Here is a 22,679-nt window from a genome sequence, read left to right as displayed (position 1 = left end):
TAGTGGACAAAATAATGAGGGGAGAACGATGTTATCCAATTTTCCCCTTTTTAGGTTTCTTAAAAAGAGATTTTAAAAAAAAAATCTCCCATCCTCCCTGTCAACCCAGCTTGTCTCCTCTCCTCTCCTCTGCCCTGACCCCAAGACAGAGAGAAAAGACCAGACTGAAAGACTTTCTTCCTGAGAGCAAGACCAGCAGGCCTTGTTTATGTTAAGGAACTGTGTTTTTCACTTGTGAATCCTGAAAATCATATCATCATGGCATCCAGTCCTCAGCCCACCAGTGAGGACACCTAATTGCCAGCACCACAGAGGCACATAAGATCCTGTTCTGCTTTCCTTCCCCGTTGTGTTATTTTCTGCCCTACTATTTCTTTCCTCTTATCCTATATCTCATGCTCTCAGCTTTTCATTAAATCCTGAAATCAACTCCATTGCATCAGCACAACAAAATGTGATGACTACAGTTCTGCCCTGTGTAAGGGGAAAAGACCGACTCAGGTGATGTTCCTGACCAGAATGTGACTCAGGGTCCTATTAGCAGGGGCTTTGATTGACCGGCCAGCCAAAGCATCCTCCATTCATGACTACTCAGCCATCCAGTATTCCAAAAACTGTATTTCCCCCACCTTGTCTATCCTATCTGCCCTCCACAGGACACATGAAGTCTAAAATAAAATTAACCCTTTCCTTTTCTGAAAATAAGGGTTTTTCTGAAAATAAGAGACTGATATTTGGCCTCAAAAAGGAGAGACTTTAAAGCAGTATCTTTCAGCCTTTCCAGACTACTGCATCCCTTTCATGAGTCTGATTTGTCTTGTGTAACCTCAAGTGACTCCTCACTTAAAAACTACTTGCTTACAAAATCAGACATAAAAATACAAAAGTGTCACAGCACACTATTACTGGAAATTTGCTTATGTTCTCATTTTTACCATAAAGTTATAAAATCAATTGGAATATAAATATTGTACTTACATTTCAGTGTAGAGTATATAGAGTATATAGAGTAGTATAAACAAGTCATTTTCTGTATGACATTTTAGTTTGTACTGACTTGTTTTTTTATGTAACCTGTTGTAAAATTAGGCAAATATCTAGATGAGTTGATGTACCCCCTGGAAGACCTCTGCGTACTCCCAGGGGTGCATGTACCTCTGGTTAAGAACCACTGCTTTAAAGGTTTTGATTGTTTGTTTTGCATAATCACTCAGTTTCAGTACAAATGCTTTTTAATGTCTTATTCTTTCTTGTGTTTGATCAATAAACTTTTAAATATTAGAATTAATGCTTTTGGGTATTTGCCAAGGAACTGAGTAAAACCAAAGTTTCTGTAGAAGAAAAAAATAAAATAAAAAACCTGAACCTAAATATCACTGTTTTAATGTTGAATAGTGAAAGTTTATAACACTATTATCTCCTTTGACCTTTGAGACCAATACAACAATACTTTCATTTTAAGAGAGATATTCACCAGGTGAAAAGAAATTGTCGTCACGAGAAGACTGAGCTTGGTTAATAAGTAAAAGTGAAACTTTTGCCCGTTCCTTTTCCTGGAGTGTGATAATAAAACAAATGTGCTGTGATTCATTATGCAGAGCATGAAATAATGTGTTTCATTTAAATCTGATCAAGACTTATAACACAGAGCTATATTTAGAAGGAATTTACATTCTGCTCTCTCTTGGGTTTCCCCCAATGAGTCCAAACAGGTTTTTCTTTACAAAACAAGTTAAAATAAAAATTCAACATTAAGGGCACTACATGATAAGTAAAATATAAATTAAGAAGTGATATAGCAAGACCTAAAGATCCTCTGTCAGATCTTTCTTCATTGTTCCATTTACTTTTAGTATTCTTTATCTGCTCACCACTAAACACTACTCGGTAGACATATCCTGCATGTTCTCTATGTCTGAATAGTCTTTGTAAACATTCTTGAAACTGTTTTACGGGATTTAACTGTTTTTTATTGTTTTATGTCTATTCATTACTAGATAATACTGGATAGACAAATCCTTTTGCTCTAACAGCCTTATGAGCTTTTTATAAGCATTCTTGAAATTAGGAATACTAAAATGTTGATGCTTTTGCTATCAAAGAGGATGGATTTAATGAAATTTCTGAAGTCTCTGAAACATCAGACGACATGTTGCAATCACATTTCCCCTCATTTGCTGTGGTAGCTAAGGTCAAGTTGATTATAGTAAAGTGCGTATGCATTATATATATATTAATATATATATTATACACAAAAAACCCTGTATTAATAGAAGGTTATTAAGGTTGTCAAGTCATGCACTCAGAAGATAAGAAATGTCAGAATTAAGGCTGTCTGTAACAGCCCCTTCGTCCATGTGAATTATGATAGTCTTTAAATACTGGATCAGATATTATATTTTCCACAGGACCCCACCTCACTATTTATAATTCACTATTTTCTACTTCAGTCATTATTCTTGTATCAAAATATTTTACAGCATCCAATCAGAGCAGAAACAATACCGTGTGACCCAAGATACCACAAACAGAGCATATTTGAAAATCACTTATAGTATGAAAATTCCCATTATTTGGCAAATATTTCTGAAAACAAATACTTGTATAGAAATCAGGCATATTTCCCATAAAAAAGCATAAATTTGTCAAATGTTTGCTTTAACAAATACGATGCATACACCTTTACAAGTACAAATTAACCAAAGATATTTCACAAGAAATTTTTATGAAAATGAAAGCCCTTTTTGGTTTTTTTAAATATCACTAAAAAGAAATTGGTATTTTCTACCATGTCTTAAGTTTATACATGGACAAACCCAGCATACTTTGTGCATCAGAATTGTTTTTTCCGTGTCACTGTGTCTGAACTACACTGTTAGCTTCTTACAGCAAGAGCTTTGTCTCCTAATGTTTTTGTACAAGAAGTGATTGGGAACAGATTTTAGCTCCTGTGAAAAATGTCAGTGCATACTAAAAAGTTTTTATTTGCATCAAAATCTCCAAAATTTTCCAGGTTTTCATTGGAAAAAAATGAAACCTCCAAACAGAAACTTTTTCGGTATTTTGAACATTTTTGGTTTTCAGGTTTTTTTCAATTGAAAATGTCATCATCAACAGACATTCAAAATGGAAATCTCCATGGGAACTTACATTTTTCCTCTCAAAATATATATTTAAAAGGAAAATTTTTGACCAGCTGTAATTTGTGCAGCTTCCCGGATAATATTGGTGCTGTATAAATACTACTACTTAAATGTTATTTGGTATAAAAACAGTTTGTGTTCATGTGCAGAAAATAACTGCTCTGAAAACAGCATGTATCGAAGCATGGAAAAACCAAGAGCTGAATGAGTGGAAAAAGGATACATGCTGAGTGACTTGTTTTGTGTGGGCCAGATTGTGTGAATCTGGCTATGTGCTCATGCCACAGAATAAAGGGAACCCCGTTATTATCCTGAGCGAGCAGCGTGACCAGGCAGCAAGTGTGAAAAATCAGGATAGGGTTTGGGGGTAATAGGCACCTATATAAGAAAAAGCACTGGCTATCGAGACTGTTCCTATAAAATGGCCACAATCTTGGTTTCACCCTGGACTGTGCTCTGGCTCAGTGCACTGGCTAAAGAAGTGTTCAGAGAGGAGTAATCTGCATCAGATATAGGGCTGGGACAGATAATGTCCCCCCAGAGATAAGACTGTGATGTTCTGAACCACTACCTGGTCTCCTCCTGGGACAGTGAAGCCCCAGGATTTGAGGCAAGGCCACAGTTGAACCTCATGCTGATTTACTACTCTTGTCAGGAATGCTGTTTCTCAGTGTGAGATAGAGCAATTTCACATTGCCACCCACTTACCTGCAGTCTGCCTAACCCTAATAGTATCCATATGTTCATTCATTTGAAAAGGGATTTTTTTGTTTGTCAGACTTCAATATGCTAAATTTGCAATAGTCTGAAAACATTAAAAGTATTTATAGTCACGCTAAATAGTGCACACTCGGTTAGCTCATGTGACTAGTTATCTATGTGTTCAGTTGCAGGGATATTGCATTAGAAGATAGAGTCAACAAGCAAATGGTAAAACTAAAAGACAAGGAAGAATCAGATTTTTTTTTACTAGCCACACCCAATTTTCTTTGGAAAAGCAGATGGCACTGTAATGACAATGTAATTCTTCAGCTATGTGATCCAATCTGAAAATAGAAACTATGGGTAAAAGAAATAACCCATTAAAAAACACCTTTGTCCATTTATTGTGGTTTGATTACAAAATATATTTGTGAATTACATTGCTATCAGATTTAAAGAAAAGAAGAAATAACATGAAAAGCAAAAAATATTTACAAAAATCAGAAAATAAAACATATAAATCAGTTTGACAAGTAATGGAGACTGTGGTTTCTAAAAACTGAGGCTTACAAAATCAGGAGCCACTTCTAATATGTAGGTCATAACTGACAACGCAACAACATAAGCTTCCTTCAACTTCCTTCAAAGTGTATCAATCCAGACCTGACCTGCAGGGATAACAATTAGGAGTTAAGAGGGTACTTCCGTCTCCAAGCCTCTTGTTTAGGCCTTGGCTACACTGGTACTTTACAGTGCTGCAACTTTCGTGCTCAGGAGTGTGAAAAAAACACCCCCCTGAGCGCTGCAAGATACAGCGCTGTAAAGCCTCAATGTAAACAGAGCCGCAGTGCTGGGAGCGCGGTTCCCAGAGCTGCAAGCTACACTCGTAGAGGATGTGGGGTACGTGCTGCGTTGGGAGAGCTCTCTCCCAGCGCTTGCGCTGTGACCACACTCTAAACTTCAAAGCGCTGCCGCAGCAGCGCTTTGAAGTGCAAGTGTAGCCATACCCTTAGTCTTTCCACTGAAACTTTCAGCAAGGATGCTAATTAGTGCAAATAGCTTTTAATTAGCAATGAAAATTTTTGTAATGTGGATAGCTGCTCACTATAAACTGGAATGAGCCAGCAACTCATTTCACATGGCCCATAGAACAGCCATCAGGTGGTAATGACTTACAGTCACTAAAAGCCTATGCCAGAATGAAGCCTGTGAGTCAGAGATATAATACTTTGTCCCATATTACTAGTCCTAAAGCCCTCACTTCTTGCCTAACTGTATCACTGTGAATTCTGCATTTTATTTACTCAGTCATGAATGTTTTCTAAGTAGGTGTAATATCCATTAGATATTTCCTTTGTAATGTACCTTCTAGGAAATATTTTTCCATCTCATAAATGTGCTTCCCTCAGCTTTGAAATATTCTGTGATCTCTCCTATCCAAAAAACAATCCTCCTTGAACCCTATCTGGGCTCTCTCAGTACCTATTTCATCTCCCTTCCCCACTTCACTTTCAAGCTCCTTGAGCATGTTGTCTGGTCTTCACTGCTGACTCTCCCCTGCACCCTCTTGCTTTTCTCCCTCTTGACTCCAGTGACAATGAACACATAAAGGCCACTAATGGCCATTTTCTGGGCAAGTTCAAGGGCTCTTCTCTATCCATGTCCTTTTTGACCCATCTACCACATTTGACACTAGAGAGACAAAGGTGGGTGAGGTAATATTTTTTATTGGACCAACTTCTGTTGGTGAGAAAGACAAGCTTTTCCCCTTGCCAACAGAAGTTAATTCAATAAATATATTACCACACCCATTTCCTTTCTGTAATATCCTGGGACCAACACAGCTACAACTACACTGCATGCAACATTTGACACTGTCCATTATACCATCCGTCTCAATTGTCTCTGCTCTGGGAGTTTGTAACTCCATGATTAACTCATTCTCTGTGTAAAGTACAATGCACTTTTTCTGCACGGTATGTTAATATTATATAATAAGAGCATTTACATTAGCCTGAGCTTGAGCGAACTGCCACATATTTCTTGTAGTAGAGGGCCTAGCCTTTAATTGTTTTGATATACCACTAGTCGTTTACTGGGGATGCCATAAGATTATAGCATAACTCAGATGGAATGCAAAGGCAAACAGCTGACTTTGAAGTTGATATGAAAGCCGTTCCGGTCTACAGGAAGAAGGAAGTTTGCTTTTATGGCATAGCCTTACTTCTGATCTCTTCAACTCCCCTCCCCCTCTGCACATACTGTCAAATCCCACTGTTCACCACATTCCCATAGTAAAAAGACTAATACTCATCAAATTGGGCCAGACAAGCTTACTCCTGTGCCTGTCTGAAGTACTTTTTGCTGCCATTACAGTTGTAGCAAATGTTGTGTGAACTGCAATTAAAGGAGATTACAAAAGGGAAACATATGATCATGCCCTGTTTTGCTTCTTTATGATGTGCCAGGATTGAGAAGGGCTGAGGGGGGGGTTAAAGGGTTTGTTTGTTTTCCTAATTCTTTTATCATAGAAATAACAGAAATGTCAAGTCTCATCATCTCTGTTTCTGCTGTTTCCCTGGAGAAGCAGTTTTTTCAGCCCTCAGTTGAAAGGGTACTGGGAGTTTGAATCGTCCACAAAAAAACAGCTTTTCTTCCAAGTCTTTGTCTGGAAGTTGAGCTATGTAGGTGATAACAAATATAAAAACAAAAAACAGAGTTTTAAACAGTCTGACTCAAATCCCTTCCTCTCAGTTTCCAGGAACGTCAATCACATTAACCTTCCAGCACTCCTGGAAAAACAGGGAGTGCAAGACCTGCCATTTCCATCACTTAAAACAACAACAACAAAAACCTTTTTACACTCCTTTAGAGATAATAAATTAGCAAAAAAAGCAGGCATTATTTATTTCCCTATCACAGATCAATGGCAACAATACTGTGCAAGCGTTTGTAAAGCCAGGTTGATTTTGTGTTCCCGCTAGCCATAGACAGGTGGTTGGTATGACTTGGTCATCTTTATTTTCCAGACACATGCTATTGAGGCTACAGTTATGGTCACTTGAAGTCCACGTGTATGGAATTTTCATGTATGCTATAGATTTAGTGTCTATCCGTCCACTTTTTAAATTCCCAGTGTTTTGTACATATTGATTCGCTTCTAACCATCTTGGCTACAAAGCTATTGTTTCAAATGAGAACTAATGCAGTGCTTTCTTCCTGAGTCTGTAGACAGTTTAAAACAACGGTAGGCAACCTATGGCACGGGTGCCGAAGGCGGCACGTGAGCTGATTTTCAGTGGCACTTACACTGCCCAGGTCCTGGCCACCAGTCTGAGGGACTCTGCGTTTTAATTTAATTTTAAATGAAGCTTCTTAAACATTTTAAAACCTTATTTACTTTACATACAGCAATTGTTTAGTTATATATTATAGACATAAAAAGAGACTTCAAAAAACGTTAAAATGTATCACTGTCACGTGAAACCTTAAATTAGAGTGAATAAATGAAGACTCAGCACACCACTTCTGAAAGGTTGCTGACCCCAGGATTAAAAGAATAACTTTAAGAGCTGTGAACTGGTCTCACTCATCTCAGTGAGATGTTAACAACGTTGACATTAACGATTATTAAATTTAGAGTTAATTGTAAGTTATGATAATTATAGCAGAAACTGCAATCAGGGTTCATTGAAAAAAAGTCTACAGGAGAAAGGCTGCAAGTTTTAAAGATCTTTTACTTCTCAATGTAGCATTCTAAAAGGAAAGAAAACAGAAAAATCAGGGCAGAAGAGAGATGTCAGATTTCCACAGATGGAGAGAGGAATATTTGAGTATAGCTAGACCTATACAAGGAAGTCTTGACACACAAAATATCTCATGAAGTTGAGCCAATCTTTTTAAGATGAGATTAGTTGAAATAAAAAGACTTCAGAACAAAGCTATCCATTCAATAGGCAAATGAAGGCCAAATTCTATTGTCAGTTTTCACTGGGATTAATTAATCTAGAGTAAATCTAATGACTTTCATGGAGTTATTCTAGATTTATACCACTGCAGATAACTAAAAGCTAAATTTGTCCCTTACGGTTTCCATATGTGACTTAGGGGAATTTGAAAAAAAATATATCCAGTAAGTTATTCAAAAATATAAAAATATGTCAAAAATCCCAAGATTTTCAGTTCTCTGTCTTCTCTGTCTGACAAATACCTTGATTGCATAGCTAACAGATTAATATTTTGACTTCCTTAAAGAAGACATTCCACAAGGCTGCAGAATGATAATAACCAGAGAGTGAATTGGCACAAAGATGATAATGTGTCAGTTGAAGTTGGCTTCAAGAAATGGTTGACAATAAGACAACTATTCAATTTGGCCTCTTCTACACTAGCAAACTTCATAGCTGTAACTAATGCAGCTCCACCAGTGCTAGCAAGTGTGGAAGCTGTAGTGCAGAGAGGGCTCACGTGTTTTTGCTACACCATCTAATCCCCTAAAGAAATATAAATGGCCACCTCACAACAAAAAGTGGAGCACCCACGAAATAAAGGAGGAATCCACTAACTATGGGGGACAAAGAATATAAAAAGAGGAATGGAAGTGAATTCACGGGGTCAAAATAAAGGATACCAGAACAGGACACTAAGCTGAGGACCTGTGAATGGCACACATTGCTCCACAATGGAATCCAAAGAATCAGTGAACACCTCCCAGGGGAACTCTGCTTAGCTCCATCAACGACCACGTGAAGAGAAATAAGCCCCACAGCCTATCCCCATCCTCAATCCAACATCCACCTTTTAGATTGGTAAATGGGCATCCTGGCCACTGCCAGGAGATGATTAACAAGGAAGTCCTGAAACTTCATAGGGCCACAGATAGGAAATGCATAAATAAAAAGGCGGAAGGAAAAATGCAACCAGAACCTCAACAAGAAGTTCTGGAGGAGATGGAAAAGGAATTACAATGTGGTGCACTGCAAATACACATGCAGCAGGTTTTCCTTCTGGCCACAGAAAGGACAGATGTCAGGGGACTCCAAAAAGGCTCACCCTCCACAAGTGGTAAAAGTCTGGCCACTTTGTCTCAGGACAGGACACAAGGACAAGGAAGTGGAGATGTAGAGTATGAGTGTCCCAGGGTCTATCCAGCCCCACCAGCCATAGACCAGGAAGCCTCCAATTCTAGTGATACCAGCCAGCACCAAACTCTCATACACCAATGAGTCCATGAACCCCTGAGTAGGGAAATGGGTATTATTCAGCATGGGCTCAAGGAGAAGGTCTCCTGGTAGCTATCCTGGACCTAGTCCCAGAGACAAGCTTCCAAGTCCTGAGGAGGTCTTGGTAAAACATGGGTAGCTTCGAAAGGTTTCAGGTGGATGTAAAGGAGCTGGCAGTTATATTGGAGCCCTCAGAGGCAGCAGAGAAACATGTGCGAAGTGCCAGAAGGACTGTCCTATTTATTCCCAGAACAGATAATGGGAGCACAAAAACATCCCTACATGGGCACACCAAGTTGCCTTAACATTGAGTTGCAGGGAATGGATCTAGGCAGGGTGAGGGACAACAGCCATCATGCTGATAGAGAGCAGTAAAGTATACATTATGATGTATATATCTGTCCACTTGGAACTAGGCTAAATTCATCAAATAATTTCACATAGGTCACTGAACCATCGTCAGCTGGGAATAGCTTTCTATAACTACTGACCTAGGACAGATTTGAGCCAATGACAGAGGTGAAGAGCTTTGCATCCTATTAGTCATCCTCTACACCTCCTAGTCCTCCTTCCCCAAATTCAGGGTTTTTTAAATAATTAGAAGAGAGAACTAGAACTAGACTTAACTCAAAACTTAAAACAGTTAATACTAAACCAAGATGCCACCCTTCCCTGCTTTCGTTCAGATTTATTTTCACATGACACAGACACTGTAAAATGTCTGACTTCTCCTCTGCTGTGAAATCAGAGACTAAGACAATTTCTAAACTTAGCCTAACCCTAACTTGTAAAACATTGATATACCCAAATCCCTCAAATCAATTTTGTTTTCTCATTGAAACAAAATTGCAAGGATAAATCCCAGAGGCTAAAATTTTATATTCTATTAAACTAAATTCCAAACATTGATGAACCATGATATTAGATTCTAGTACCACATATTTAAATAGAGGTTTACTTGATTGGAATGTATTGGTATAATTTAATTGTGGCAATTCAATCAGAGATGTTTGTCACTACTGAAGTTAAGGTGACACAAAAAGTGTGAAGCCAGAAAGTTATGGTCTACACATACCTAGCACAGCTCATAGCCATAATTGTATTTGATTGAATAGGTATTCATTTAACTCAGCATTCACAGTTAGCTCTAGGTACCATCAATGTGTACATGTTGAGTATACATGAAACCGATAAGATCTTCTCTTTAAGGAAGGACAAAGTAGAAAAATGGTACTCCAGTCTTATTTTATTCTGTGCTGTAGATGCCATTAATACAGCAGTCACCATCTGCATTTTCCACTTCTAAATATTCTGGGTCATTTTAGGGTCCTTGTTAACCAGACATCACTGCATTGCTTGCATGGCCTTGCAAGTGCTGGTTTATTTTTTTTAAATAAATCTTTCTTTTTGGAAAACCAGTTACAACAAGTTGCTGCATGTGCAACTGGAGGAAAAAAAAAATATCAATTGGGAGTAAAGTCAGTCATCAACAGCTCCCTTCTGGGGGAGCATGAAGGTCCAAATTATCTTAAGAATCTAGTTTAATGCCCATCGAAGTAGCTGGAATAATATCTGTCAGCCATAACAGCTCAATCTGGTCTTCCTGTCTAGACTTTGAGACTAAATAAATATCAGTCCATGCACAATATGCAGGAAGAGCAAAAAATGCATCAGAAAATTCAGATGAGGTTTTATACAACGGCTAGATGATAATGCAAGTCCCTGGAGACCTAAAGTAAAATCTAATCCCACCCCCATTCACTAATTTTAAGTGCACTTATTTGTTCTGTCTGCATTTTGTTTTAAAAGACTTTCCGCTTCCTGTAGTTAATTGGATTGGTTGACACAGAGGACAGAAGTGTTCTTACAATTATCTTTCCACATAGATATCACTGTTACATGGGGATTATTTTGAGTAAGGACTGTATTACTGTTTGCTGTGTAAACCATCTGTGTACAGTTTTCTATGGCAAGAGTTTTCCCCCAGCCATTCTGGATCACTTAGAGGTTCTGTACATTTAACCAAGATAAGAAGTAGTCAGTACTACATATCCAGGGACACCTAAGACACCAAATTCCAATACTGCACATTTGACATGTATAAAATTTGTTTTGGTTAAAAATGTTAAATTAGCTGCATTGTTAATCTCGACAAGTTCAGCCAGAAATTGGGTACTAAATTTATGCTAGAGTAGCTTCTTCCTCCCTACATCTTTGTAGAGACACTTACTCAGGTTTTATTTTAACTAGTCAGAAAATAGTCACTCAAGCATGATGGAAGAGAAACATGCCTAGTCATGTCTGAAAAGCTAAGTGATACAAACAGACCAGAGATTCTAGTGTTTGAGTTTTCATGGACTAACTCAATCCTCCCTCCCCCAATACCAAGAGTTTTCATCCACTGTGAAAGATAGGACTTCTACACACAATGAACTCTGACTTTAACAGCAATGTATAATTCCACTGAGTACCCTTCAGAGGAAGGCTTGTTCTAATTAATGGCAAGAATTCATTTAAATTCCTGGCATGATGCCTCTTGAAGGCCTATCTCACTCTTGTTTTTAGTTATACTACTAGCGTAGAAATAGAGCTAAGATCTGCACAATTTTGCAACTCCCAACTTCCAATTGTATCAGACTTCTCCCGAAGAGTGGCAATAAAATTTACGTTTTGACAGAATATTGAAGCATATGATCATTTTCTCTATTTGGATGAACAGCTTGCCCATTTCATGCTCACTGTTATGGGTTTGTAGTTTTAAGCTTTTGTGCCAATTAAGGCTCGAGTGAGTATCATTTTTCAGAGATTGCTTTCCTAAAACTATCCAACAAGCTTGTTTTATTGATGCTATTTAAGATCCTCTGTTCTGCATATTAAAGAAATGGGTGGAGAGTGTTCAGTTTTTCCATTCTCTTTATTGCCAACAAATGTATATTTAAAATATCAAGGTCCAAAAAAAGGCTGTGTAATAAATACTTGACTTTGGGCTGTAATAAATAAAAAATTATTAATAAGGAATGCACTTTGCCAGCCACAAGTGGCTAGTTCTTGAAAAATAAGGAAAAAGTTATGGCCATCGTTCACAGTTTTAAGCAGCCAAAACCTGCTCATTACAGCTATTTCACAACATGGAGCTCTCCCCTTCCCTCCCTTTCCAGATGCATATTCACAGTTTTAAGTCCTCCATTAGAACTGCTCCCTACAGAACTAGAAGTCACTCTGCTGAACTTCAGTCAAGCCTTTAAACATGTGCGAAACAAGAAAGCTATATTCCAAAGAGCTCCTTGTCACACTGTTTCATTAGTCCAACAAAGTAGGATTAGGTCTGTCTGGTCCCAGCCCAGCACACTACGAGTATAGTTTTCGTACCACCACTCATCCATCATCAACATACTAGTCGCTCCACTGCCTCCACTGTCGATTTCACAGTGTAAAGAGTCCTTTTGGTTTAAGAAGAGTCCATCTTTTAGTTACATCTTTGCAGCAACATGTTCAGTGCATATTCCATTCTGTGTTTTAGTTCCAATGAACATCCAGAAATCAGAAGTGTTGTCAGTCGAAATGTTGTTGATATCCTATCTTCATTGATGTAGGTAAGGAGATACTCCTCACTTTGATTGCAAATGATTATTTTTGTGTGATCATGATAAAAGTTCACCTGCAAAAAAGATAAGAATTGTTACATATTTTCTCCTGTCAACCTTCAGATGCACGACTCTAAAGGAAAGTCACAAGTTCATCTGTGCAAGAGTATCAGGCACACATTCACTTAACACCATCCTAGAAGTATTTACCTGAAGTGTGCCATCATTGAAGAGCATCATTAATGCTTTGTCAGATTTTAGCCACTGTAAGAGGTAAAGCCTGGGTCTGCGAACATCAGTTACACTGGGTAGATCCCCTCCCTAGGGGGAAAAAAGAGCACAAAGCCACCATGTCAGCTTATGTTTACTGCAAGTTCATTGCCTTCAGTTGCCTTTCAGAATTTGAGTTGTACTTACATCCATGAGATTCTCCTCCATGTAGTGAGAGAAGTATTTTAAAACAGTTACTTGGCTGATGAATTGTTCAGGAGCATCTGTAGCTGGAAAGACCGAGCACTGGCCTAACTCAGCATAGTAGTGGACTGTTCTGCAGGACAAGGGAAAAAATAAACCCAACAATTACAGGTATGTTCAAGCATAAAATTTAAGGCAGACTCAACTTAGTGAATAGTCAATTTCTAATCATTTGGAGGCATTTACTTTTTGTCTGGTAGGAGGCTCATGTGTGCTCCATTGTTGAAAAGAACACCCACAGTGTGGTCTGACAGCTGGTAACCAAAGCCGTATTTGTTCGAGTAGTCAACCCATTTTGTAACCCACTGGAAAGATGCTGTTAGCTGTTCTTTGGGAATACTATCTGCTTCTGGCATGTTCTCAAGACATCCTCGCAGTACCCTTGCAACTGTATCAGCAACACTTCCCATGGTACTGTCTTCCAAACCTGAAAAAGAAGAGCAGAACTGTTACATTATGCAGATAATTCAGCATTTGGAAACACCCACCATCTACACCTTAGTCTAAATAAATCTAGCTTTGTCAGCCTCTTAAGGTTTAATTTTCAGAATGGAGAATTGCAACCAACGTTTAGTTTTAGGAATGAGAAAAAACGTATTCTAAGGCTGAAATACACTTTTTTGTTTTATACGTGTTTTTACAGTTTTGCATGTTATGATTTAATAGGAAAACCCCATCCTGAACTCCAGTAATGTTGGACTTACATTCACTGCTACTGCTGCAGCTTCCTAGAGTTCCTCTAACTATCATTCGAATGGCATCCCCAATCTGTTTGGTCTCTGCTGGAGTTCCAGGTTTGGCTGCTGTAATGTTAGGAGGCTGGGTCTCCTACAAGAAGAAATCATACATTTAAGAATCAATAAGGCAAGTCAAGGTTCACACAGACAGCTTTTGTATAGCTCTCATATTAAAGACTGATCCTGGCAATGCCAATTAACAGCTAAATAATTTTAGGTGTCTGCTTCCTATCAAGTATGAAGGAACATTATCAGGACAACAACATGTAGTTTATTTATGCTGTTTATGTCTTGCATTTCACAATACCTGGACAATGTAGCAAAACTGGTTACTCTCTACTTCTCATGAACCCATAAAATGCTGCAGCATTTGGGTTGCACATACTGCATGTGAACATTAAAATCCCAATAATTTCATTGACATTCTATGAAGACTTACATTTTTATAATAACTAAGTCCTTATATTTGGAGTATTGGGAGAAATGCCTGGCAGCATCCTTTAAAATTTGTGCAGAATGGTGCACAGATAAAGCTAGATTCTAGAAGGATAGAGTAATAAATTCTGAAGACAGAGTCTACACAAATACTAAAGGCTACTACATACCAGAGTGGCAAAACATGCCTAAGCCTTCTTACCAGGGCCGGCTCCAGGCCACAGCGCACCAAATGCGTGCTTGGGGCGGCACGCCGCAGGGGGGCACTCTGCCGGTTGCTGGGAGGGTGGCAGGCGGCTCTGGTGGAGCTGCTGCAGGCCTGGCTGCGGACAGTCTTACTCCCGCAGCTCCGGTGGACCTCCCGCAGACACACCTGCAGCAGCTCCACCGGAGCTGCGGGACCATCGGACCCTCCGCAGAAAAGCCTGCGGCAGGTCCACTGGAGCTGCGGGACCAGCGAGCGGCAGAGCGCCCCCCGCGGCGTGCCACCGTGCTTGAGGCGGCAAAATTGCTAGAGCCGGCCCTGCCTCTTACAACAGTCACGACCATATAACTGCTAATCATTTAAGCATGGTTAGGAAATATAAATCTCAGTTATGAATTCGTGCCAAGGATCAGTTATTACTACCCCATCCCATTGTAGTTCACCAGTTTGACTGTACCTTATCCGTTCTGTGTCTGTCGGGCTGTTGGGTAATCGATGTCTTTTTCAAATCATGTCTAAGTTTGTAGATTTCTTCATCCTCTTTAGTTAGTTTATCTAGAATTTAAAAAGCCAAATATTAATCATATCTAAAAATGTTTTTACAATACCGAATACCATAAATACCCCACAACAACATTAGCTACAAACAAGGATGGAATGTGTAAACAACTTAATTCGCTCTCTTCTTGCAATGCATTCTCTCCCACCTGCGGCATACTCCTGGCAATCATTACATAGAATGGCATTTCTACCTTGAGACTAAGTGTAGTTTAGCAGAAACAGTAGGTTATGACCCAACAAAAAGCTTGCTGGTCTACTATAAGAAACATTTCCTATGTAAATTGGGGATGTAGACTATGGGCTACATCTGCCTAAACCTAGTAGCATCCAGATCAATATGAATATGACAAGGACAAAACAGTTCAGTGATGTAAATTAACAGTTTACAGTATTATACTTGGGTAAATGCAAATGCTGTTTTTACATCTTGTAGATGTATCACTAGTTGACATTGTAAGTGTAAGCAAGCTACATACACATGTATAATTCAAAAATATACTTACTATGTGTATCAAAGTATCTTGCTTTTTCCTTTTTACCACCAAATAGAGCAGCAGCTGCCTTTTTGAAGAAATTCTTAGCTGGACTTGACAAGTGGAAGTCAGGAACAGTGTGACAACAGCTAGAAGACAGTCGATCTGGTGTAAAGCCCTGTGGAAATGAAATGTAGAAGCCAATACTTAGAAGACTGTGATGGGCACTTAGAATAATGCAACATTCTGGACCAGAAAGCCACACAGTACAAACCTGTATGAAAAAGTCATGTCGAATTATATCATCTAAACTGGGCCGGTCCTCGGGATTTTTTGACAACATACTAGCTATTAAGTGCTTTGCAGGTGCCAATAGAGATGATGGTAGAGTGTATCTTGCTTCCCTTATGCATCTGTAGGTTTCTTTAAGGTTTGTAGTCTCAAATGGCGGTCTTCCTAACAGCATTGTGTACCTGTTTAAGAGGAATAAAAGAGGCTCTCAGTACTTGAGTAAATGCAAAAACACTTCAAAATAGTTGTGTTTTTTTTTAAAGTCCCTTTAAACTAGCAGCCCATTTCTTAGCAAGAAGGTTGCTTTGATAATTCATGTGTTATATTCGTAGGTTAGGCAGACTTCAGGCATTGTGTTCACCCAGTCATTGCCTCTCCTTTGAACCTTAAGTATATTAACAAGACAGCTTTGAGTCTTTGAAGTGATACTTACATTACACAACCTAGGGCCCATATGTCAGATTCACATCCATGTCCTTGTTTGTTGAGAACTTCTGGAGAGAGGTAATTTGGTGTGCCACAGATTGTTCTGCAAATCAAAGCGAACAGAACTCAGTATGAGATCTGGACTCGGTATATCAGGGGTTCTCAAACTGGGGGTTGGGACCCCTGAGGTGGTCACAAGGTTATTACATGGGGGTCGCAAGCTGTCAGCCTCCACCCCAAACCCTGCTTTCTCTCCAGCATTTACAATGGTGTTAAAATATAAAAACGTGTTTTTAATTTATAAGGGGGGGTTGCACTCAGAGGCTTGCTATGTGAAAGGGGTCACCAGTACAAGAGTTTGAGAACCACTGTGGTATATTAACCCAGAGAAGAAATGTAGGGGTGTTTCCATAGGGTAGTTTACCCCTTCCATTACATTTGGGCAGGAATTTAGAAGTTCTCAAAAAACAGTGTGAATCGTGTTTGCAATGTTACCAACATTCCTATTTACAGTCTTCAATATAGAGGAAAAGCCCTATTAGGCACATCATTGCAACACTGAGTCACACATCCTGCCTCCGGCATTGGCCAGTATCTAAGTGTCCAGAGCAACAAGCCACCCAGCACATACTGCAGTGCTTTTACAGGAGGGAAAGTTCAGACCCCCGCAGCAGTTAGTTGATCTTTGTATTTCTCTATTTTTAAAGACCAGTTTGGATTAATGCTGTTCCTTAAACATTCTTGAGGCTCCTACCTCCTTCTGTGTTCCAGTGGTTCCAACCTTGCTGCCAAACCAAAGTCGCCTACTTTTAGTTCCATGGCCTCATTAATGAAGAAATTACCTAGACCCAAAAAAATAAATAAATAATAATAAGTGAATCCCTTCCTTGCAAGATAGGGATGCATTAGCCATTAGTGCTGAGTCACACTAACAAAAGCCAGAAGATAGCCAAGCTTTTTTATGAATACTTAATGTCATTACTTAAGTGCTCCAGGTTTCATTGTAGAAAAAGACTGAGGTGATTCTATCAATTAAGCCATCAGTCTGCTAAGTGCCCCATTGCTGGAAGCAGTGCTTTTCGCAATCAATGAGGGGAAAATGACTTACCTAGTTTAAGATCTCTGTGCAAGATTTCCTGTTCATGAAGATATTTTAGCCCGGACACTATCTGCCTGAGGTAGTATCGCACTTCTGGTTCCGTCAATACCTTCCTTGCTTTCAAGATGTGAGCCATAGACTGGGGGAAAAAACCACACATACAGAGGTGAATTAAAGCTCTCAAGTAGGTTTCACATTTAAATAAAAAGCAGGAGAAATGACCCCTAAAGAAGCCATGAGAAACACCTTTCACATATTATACATTTACATTAGTTGCAGATCCCAGGTAAGAATACGGGATTTCTCCCAACTGATACTCACCCTTCTACTGCAGTACTCCAGAAGAATGTAAATATTCTCTTTGTCCTCAAAGTAGCGGTAAAACTGTACAACATGCCTGTGATTAAGCATTCTGTGCAGCTCAATCTCTTTATCAATCTAAAGAGCAAGACACAAGAAAAGCTTTTTAACCTTGCAACCTTGGCTGAGGAGACTGCTAACGCCAGCAGACATTTCTAAAGAGGGAAGGGCCATGCAGCACACAAAGAGATTTTTTAAACAAGAGTCACTCATGCACACACCTTTTCCCTTTGATGAGGTTTAGCTACTCTGCTGTGAGGAATGATTTTTGCAGCATAGACTTTGTTCGTTGTCAAATCTGTCATCTCATAACATTTGGCAAATCCACCCTAGAGAGATGGACCCAAAAAAAGGCAATTAAGGATGGTATGAAAGAGGTTCCTCATTTAATCAGTCATCTGCTGGGTCTAATTACTCAAGAAGCTTGCAAGAGTAGGGGGTCGGTGTAATCGCCTCTGCATTGGGCATTTCGGTAGCATACAGACCCCCATCTCTCTATGTGGAGGAGGGCGGCTCCCAAATCAAAGCCATTTTATACCCATGACATGCGAAAAGACACAATTTGGGGGATGGAGGACGGGGAGATCCAGGGATAAGTGGTGGGGCAGAGGGGGCCAGTTTAACACAGCAGACTTCAAACGCTCCCGTTTACACAGACAAGGAGATCCGAGCCAGTTTTAGCCATTCCCAGGGCATCACTTCCACCGCGCTGTATCAGAGCGAGTCCGACAAGGCAGCCAGCCACCCAGGCGGGCCTGCGGCTGCCAGGGGGGAATTGGCAGCATGCAGCAGGTGACCACGCGAACTGACATGCAGGGAAAGGGGTGGGGCAGGACACTCCTGCCCGGCTCCAGGGAGGCCCCGCTGCCGGTGCGGGGAAGCAGCCGAGAGATGCCTGGCTGGCTGGCTGCTCCCTGGAGCTAGCCGCTTTCCGGAGCCCGGGGAGCGGAGGCTGCAGGCGCCGGCCCTTTACCTTGCCGAGCACCTTGCCGCGGCAGTAGCGCTTGCCCGTGCCGGGGTCGGTGATAATCCGGGAGACCTCGGGGGCAGCCTGCGAGTGGTGATGCTGCGGCTGCTCCTCCAGCGGCTTCTTGCGCCGGGCTTCCCCGCCGCAGGCTCTGCCCAGCGCCGGCTCGCCCCCCTTGGGGCCGCCGGTGCTGCCGCCCGGCTGGTGAGCGATAGTCCGCAGTAACTCCATCGCCAGCCCGACTCCTGCCCGGCCGCGCCGCTCGCTCGCCACTGCGCGGGGCGCCTGCCGGACTCGCCCCTTATATCGCAGGCGGCGGCCCCGCCCCGAACCCCGCTGCCGTCACAAAGCGCCGCCTTCGAGGCTGCCCGCCCGCCCGCCGCTGTCGCCGTGCTCACTAGCTGCCGGCCCGGGAGCGCTAGTTCAATGGGTAAATCCGCGCCGGTATCACCAGCGGCCCCTGATCGCCGCCCCCCGCCCCGGAGCGCGAGCCGGCAGAGCCCCGTCCCGCCTCGGCACTGGGGCCCCCCTCCCTTACTCCGGCACAGTTCCGTGGCGGTAAGGGCCCGATTCCGCCTCGCCGTTCCCCAGGCACCAGCTGCCCAGCGATGGAAAACCCACAGCCAAGCCGCTGATGCGGGACCTGGAGCCGGCGGGTGCAGAGCTGGGAGGGGAAATCGGCCATTTCCCAGGGGCACATCCCCTTCCCCCCGTAGGCTGCCGCATTTTCAAGTTGTCCATCCCCTGCAGGGAAACTGGGCAGCAGTGGCACCACCAGTGTAGTTCGGCGGGGGGCGTCTCTCCCTGCCCCCAGGGGCGCAGGGAAAGAAGATGCACCCACCGGGATAGATGTGCCCTTGGGCTGGCCTTGTTTTTCCTGTCTAATGTCTGTTGGTCTGAATAGATCGTGTGAGCAACACCCAGAGTGAGGGCACATGCCCTGGCTTCACCCCAACTTAACCAGATGGAGCCATACCCGTCACAGACACACACAGGCTGAGGTCCTTAGTCCTCCCACTCTCCTCTGCCAACAAGTAATTGAAATTCTCAGGGATAAGAGCCTTGTCACTTCCGCACTCCATCCCCACCTCTTGAGGGAATGAATGGTGGGGCCTAGTAGTACGGCTCGTGGAGCATGTGAAATACCTATAATAAAATGCAAGGCTGCTCAAAAAGCAGATTTTTCTTTGAACGTGACAATGGCTCCAGTTTTATGAACATGTCACTATAGTGCACGCTTTTTTAAAAACAATGTCAGGCACTTTCCTAAGCAAAAAAAAAAAGGAGAGGGGGCTAATTTTTAAAGCGAGGATCACTTTGACAGGCAAGAATTTGTATTTTCAGCACAAAAATAGCCTTTTGATTGGAACTGTGAATACAATGAAATTTGAGGAGGGGCACTGCACAAAAAGAAACAATGAACATTTTCAGGGACAATTCAACAAAACAAATTTTGTGAAGTTCTAGGACCCACAACAAAGCCACATTTGTTGCCTTTGCACCATTTGATCGATATCTTACTGAAAAATCTTCTCAGTTTAGTCCTTTGGCTTCTGAAGCACTGCCCATCACTGATGCAACAAGTCTCTGAGCTAAGTGGATTATTAACCTGCTGACATGGGAGAAGCCAGTTTCTCCTTTAGCAATGCAGAGTAAAAGCAGACCAGGAGCGACATCTGGTGGAAAATATCCAGCACAAAGGCAAGGCTGGCAGATGAGACTAATGGTAACTAGGCTATCACAGCAGCCTTGCAAAAATCACCATCTGGGCCACAAAAATCTACTCTCCCAGTCTGCACCTTGATGGAAATATTAAGGAAAAAACTTTCATTGTTTTGTTCGCTTGTATAACTATTTATCTGTGTATTCACTCTGGCAGAGGGAGTAAGTGAGATTTTTCAAGGAATTGGGAAGAGCATTCTGCAAAGTATCATAAAAATACACAGGTAATTTTGGGGGAATTTGACAACAAAACAAATATGAAAAAATAATCACCTTTTATTAATCATGTTTATTACTGTAGCGCTAAAGGGCCAGCCAAGACTCAGGCTCCAATTGTGTTAGGTCAATAGTTTTCAACCTATGGTCCACAGACTTCTGGGGGTCCACAGACTATGTCTAAGGGGTCCACGAAAGGTTGTTGTTACCATAGAATGGTGGTTTCCAACCTGGGGTCCACAGACTATATTTAAAATTTCCAAAGGGGTCCAGATCACCGTTCAAAAAAATTTAAGGGTCCTCAAATTAAAAAAGGTTGAAAACCAGTGTGTTAGGCACAGTACAAAAGCAAAGGGTATTTTTTTCCAGGCAGTGGCATTCTTATTAAGTGTACCAAATGCATCCCAACAGGTAAGTTAATTAACACTTGGAAGGCCTTTGACTACAAAAGATCATTTCAGTTAGCTGTTCTTCAGTTGCTATCCAAAAAACTGTTGTGCAGTGTTACACTGCATTTTAAGCAGCTGCCATATTCCACTCCAGTGTGGCTGAGTTTCAGTCATAGGTGGAATGATCTAATCAAATCTAGGTATGTGAATTAGAAACTGACTTTCTAGATCTTTGGAAAGTATCAGAGGGGTAGCCGTGTTAGTCCGGATCTGTGCCAGCAATGCCCCTCTGCTATGTACATCGGCCAAACTGGACAATCCCTGCATAAAAGGATAAATGGACACAAGTCAGATATTAGGAATGGCAATATAAAAAAATGTGTAGCAGAACATTTTAACCTCCCTGGACACACAATAGCAGATTTAAAGGTAGCCATCCTGCAGCAAAAAAACTTCAGGACCAGACTTCAAAGAGAAACTGCTGATCTTCAGTTCATTTGCAAATTTGACACCATCAGGTCAGGATTAAAAAAAGACTGTGAATGGCTAGCCAACTACAAAAGCAGTTTCTCCTCTCTTGGTGTTCACACCTCAACTGAAAGAGGGCCTCATCCTCCCTGATTGAACTAACCTCGTTATCTCTAGACTGGTTCTTGCCTGAATATTTATACCTGCCTCTGCAAATTTCCACTACAGGCATCTGATGAAGTGGGTATTCACCCACGAAAGTTTATTCTCCAATACATCTGTTAGTCTATAAGGTGCCACAGGGCTCTTTGTCACTTTTTATAGATCTTTGGATAGGCTATATAGGTGTGTGACTATATATTAATTTCTCAGGACTTTGGCTTGGCAAATTGGAAAATACGGGAGAGGCACATTTTAAATACTGAAATGAATAAATAAAGTGTGTTATGTTTCATCACTGGGATGAAGCATGATCCATGTAAAATGTTATTTCCTCAATTGATCACACCTTTTTTTTTTTTTTTTTTGTTATTTGGTTTTTGTACAATTTGAGGGTATTTTCTCTCTCTTTACTGGTGACTGATCTAGTCAATCATGTAAACTACAACAGCAGTTTCCAGAGCATGTAAGTATATAAGTGGTTTATGTGTCGAGTTCTTGAGCATCTCCATTTCACATCTATGTTGAGGGCACATAGCAACAAAATATTTGTTTTGTGATGCTCCACCATGTGGATAATAGAAAAAATGCAATGAGAAAACATTTAAGGATCCATATATATGTGCTGTTCTATGAAGAGTCATTGGTTTTATGTCAAATATTTTTATTTGAGCATATAGGTTATATATAAGTTCTAGTAAAATTAAGCATCAGAGGGGTAGCCGTGTTAGTCTGGATCTGTAAAAGTAGCAAAGAATCCTGTGGCATCTATAGACTAACAGATGTATTGGAGCATAAACTTTTGTGGGTGAATACCCACTTCATCGGATGGATGAAGTCAGCGTTATTTAGCTGTTAGACCAGCAGTCAAAGAGTTCGGAGAGCTGGGCTCTCAGTTCTTATGAGTTCTAGAGATGGGGTGTGAGACCTTAAGCATGTTACTTGGATCTATCAGAGCCTCAGTTCCCCAGGCTGTTTCCATTAGAATTCAAACGTTTTAATTGTCCATCTGATTCTGGAAGTGTGAATTATTATCTAAAGAACAA

The 22,679-nt window shown here is 40.9% G+C and overlaps 1 protein-coding gene across 1 annotated transcript; it reads right to left on the bottom strand.

The window, feature by feature from the left end:
- Positions 1 to 10,798: 10,798 nt before the first annotated feature.
- PLK2 (polo like kinase 2) lies at positions 10,799 to 18,938 on the bottom strand. Its single transcript, XM_030567596.1, has 14 exons — positions 18,686 to 18,938; positions 17,934 to 18,041; positions 17,674 to 17,790; positions 17,362 to 17,491; positions 17,008 to 17,095; positions 16,261 to 16,356; positions 15,811 to 16,009; positions 15,567 to 15,714; positions 14,960 to 15,057; positions 13,830 to 13,953; positions 13,312 to 13,552; positions 13,069 to 13,198; positions 12,862 to 12,972; positions 10,799 to 12,725 (listed from the first exon to the last, which is right to left on the bottom strand). Exons 1-14 carry the CDS (start codon positions 18,908 to 18,910, stop codon positions 12,534 to 12,536), a joined length of 2,007 nt encoding a protein of 668 aa, XP_030423456.1. The 5' UTR covers positions 18,911 to 18,938; the 3' UTR covers positions 10,799 to 12,533.
- Positions 18,939 to 22,679: the final 3,741 nt, after the last annotated feature.

This window comes from Gopherus evgoodei, chromosome 6 (genome assembly GCF_007399415.2).
Source record: "Gopherus evgoodei ecotype Sinaloan lineage chromosome 6, rGopEvg1_v1.p, whole genome shotgun sequence".
NCBI classification, from domain to species: Eukaryota; Metazoa; Chordata; order Testudines; family Testudinidae; genus Gopherus; species Gopherus evgoodei.
The sequence above is the reverse complement of the archived record's forward strand: the minus strand, read 5'-3'. Positions and strand labels throughout refer to the sequence as shown.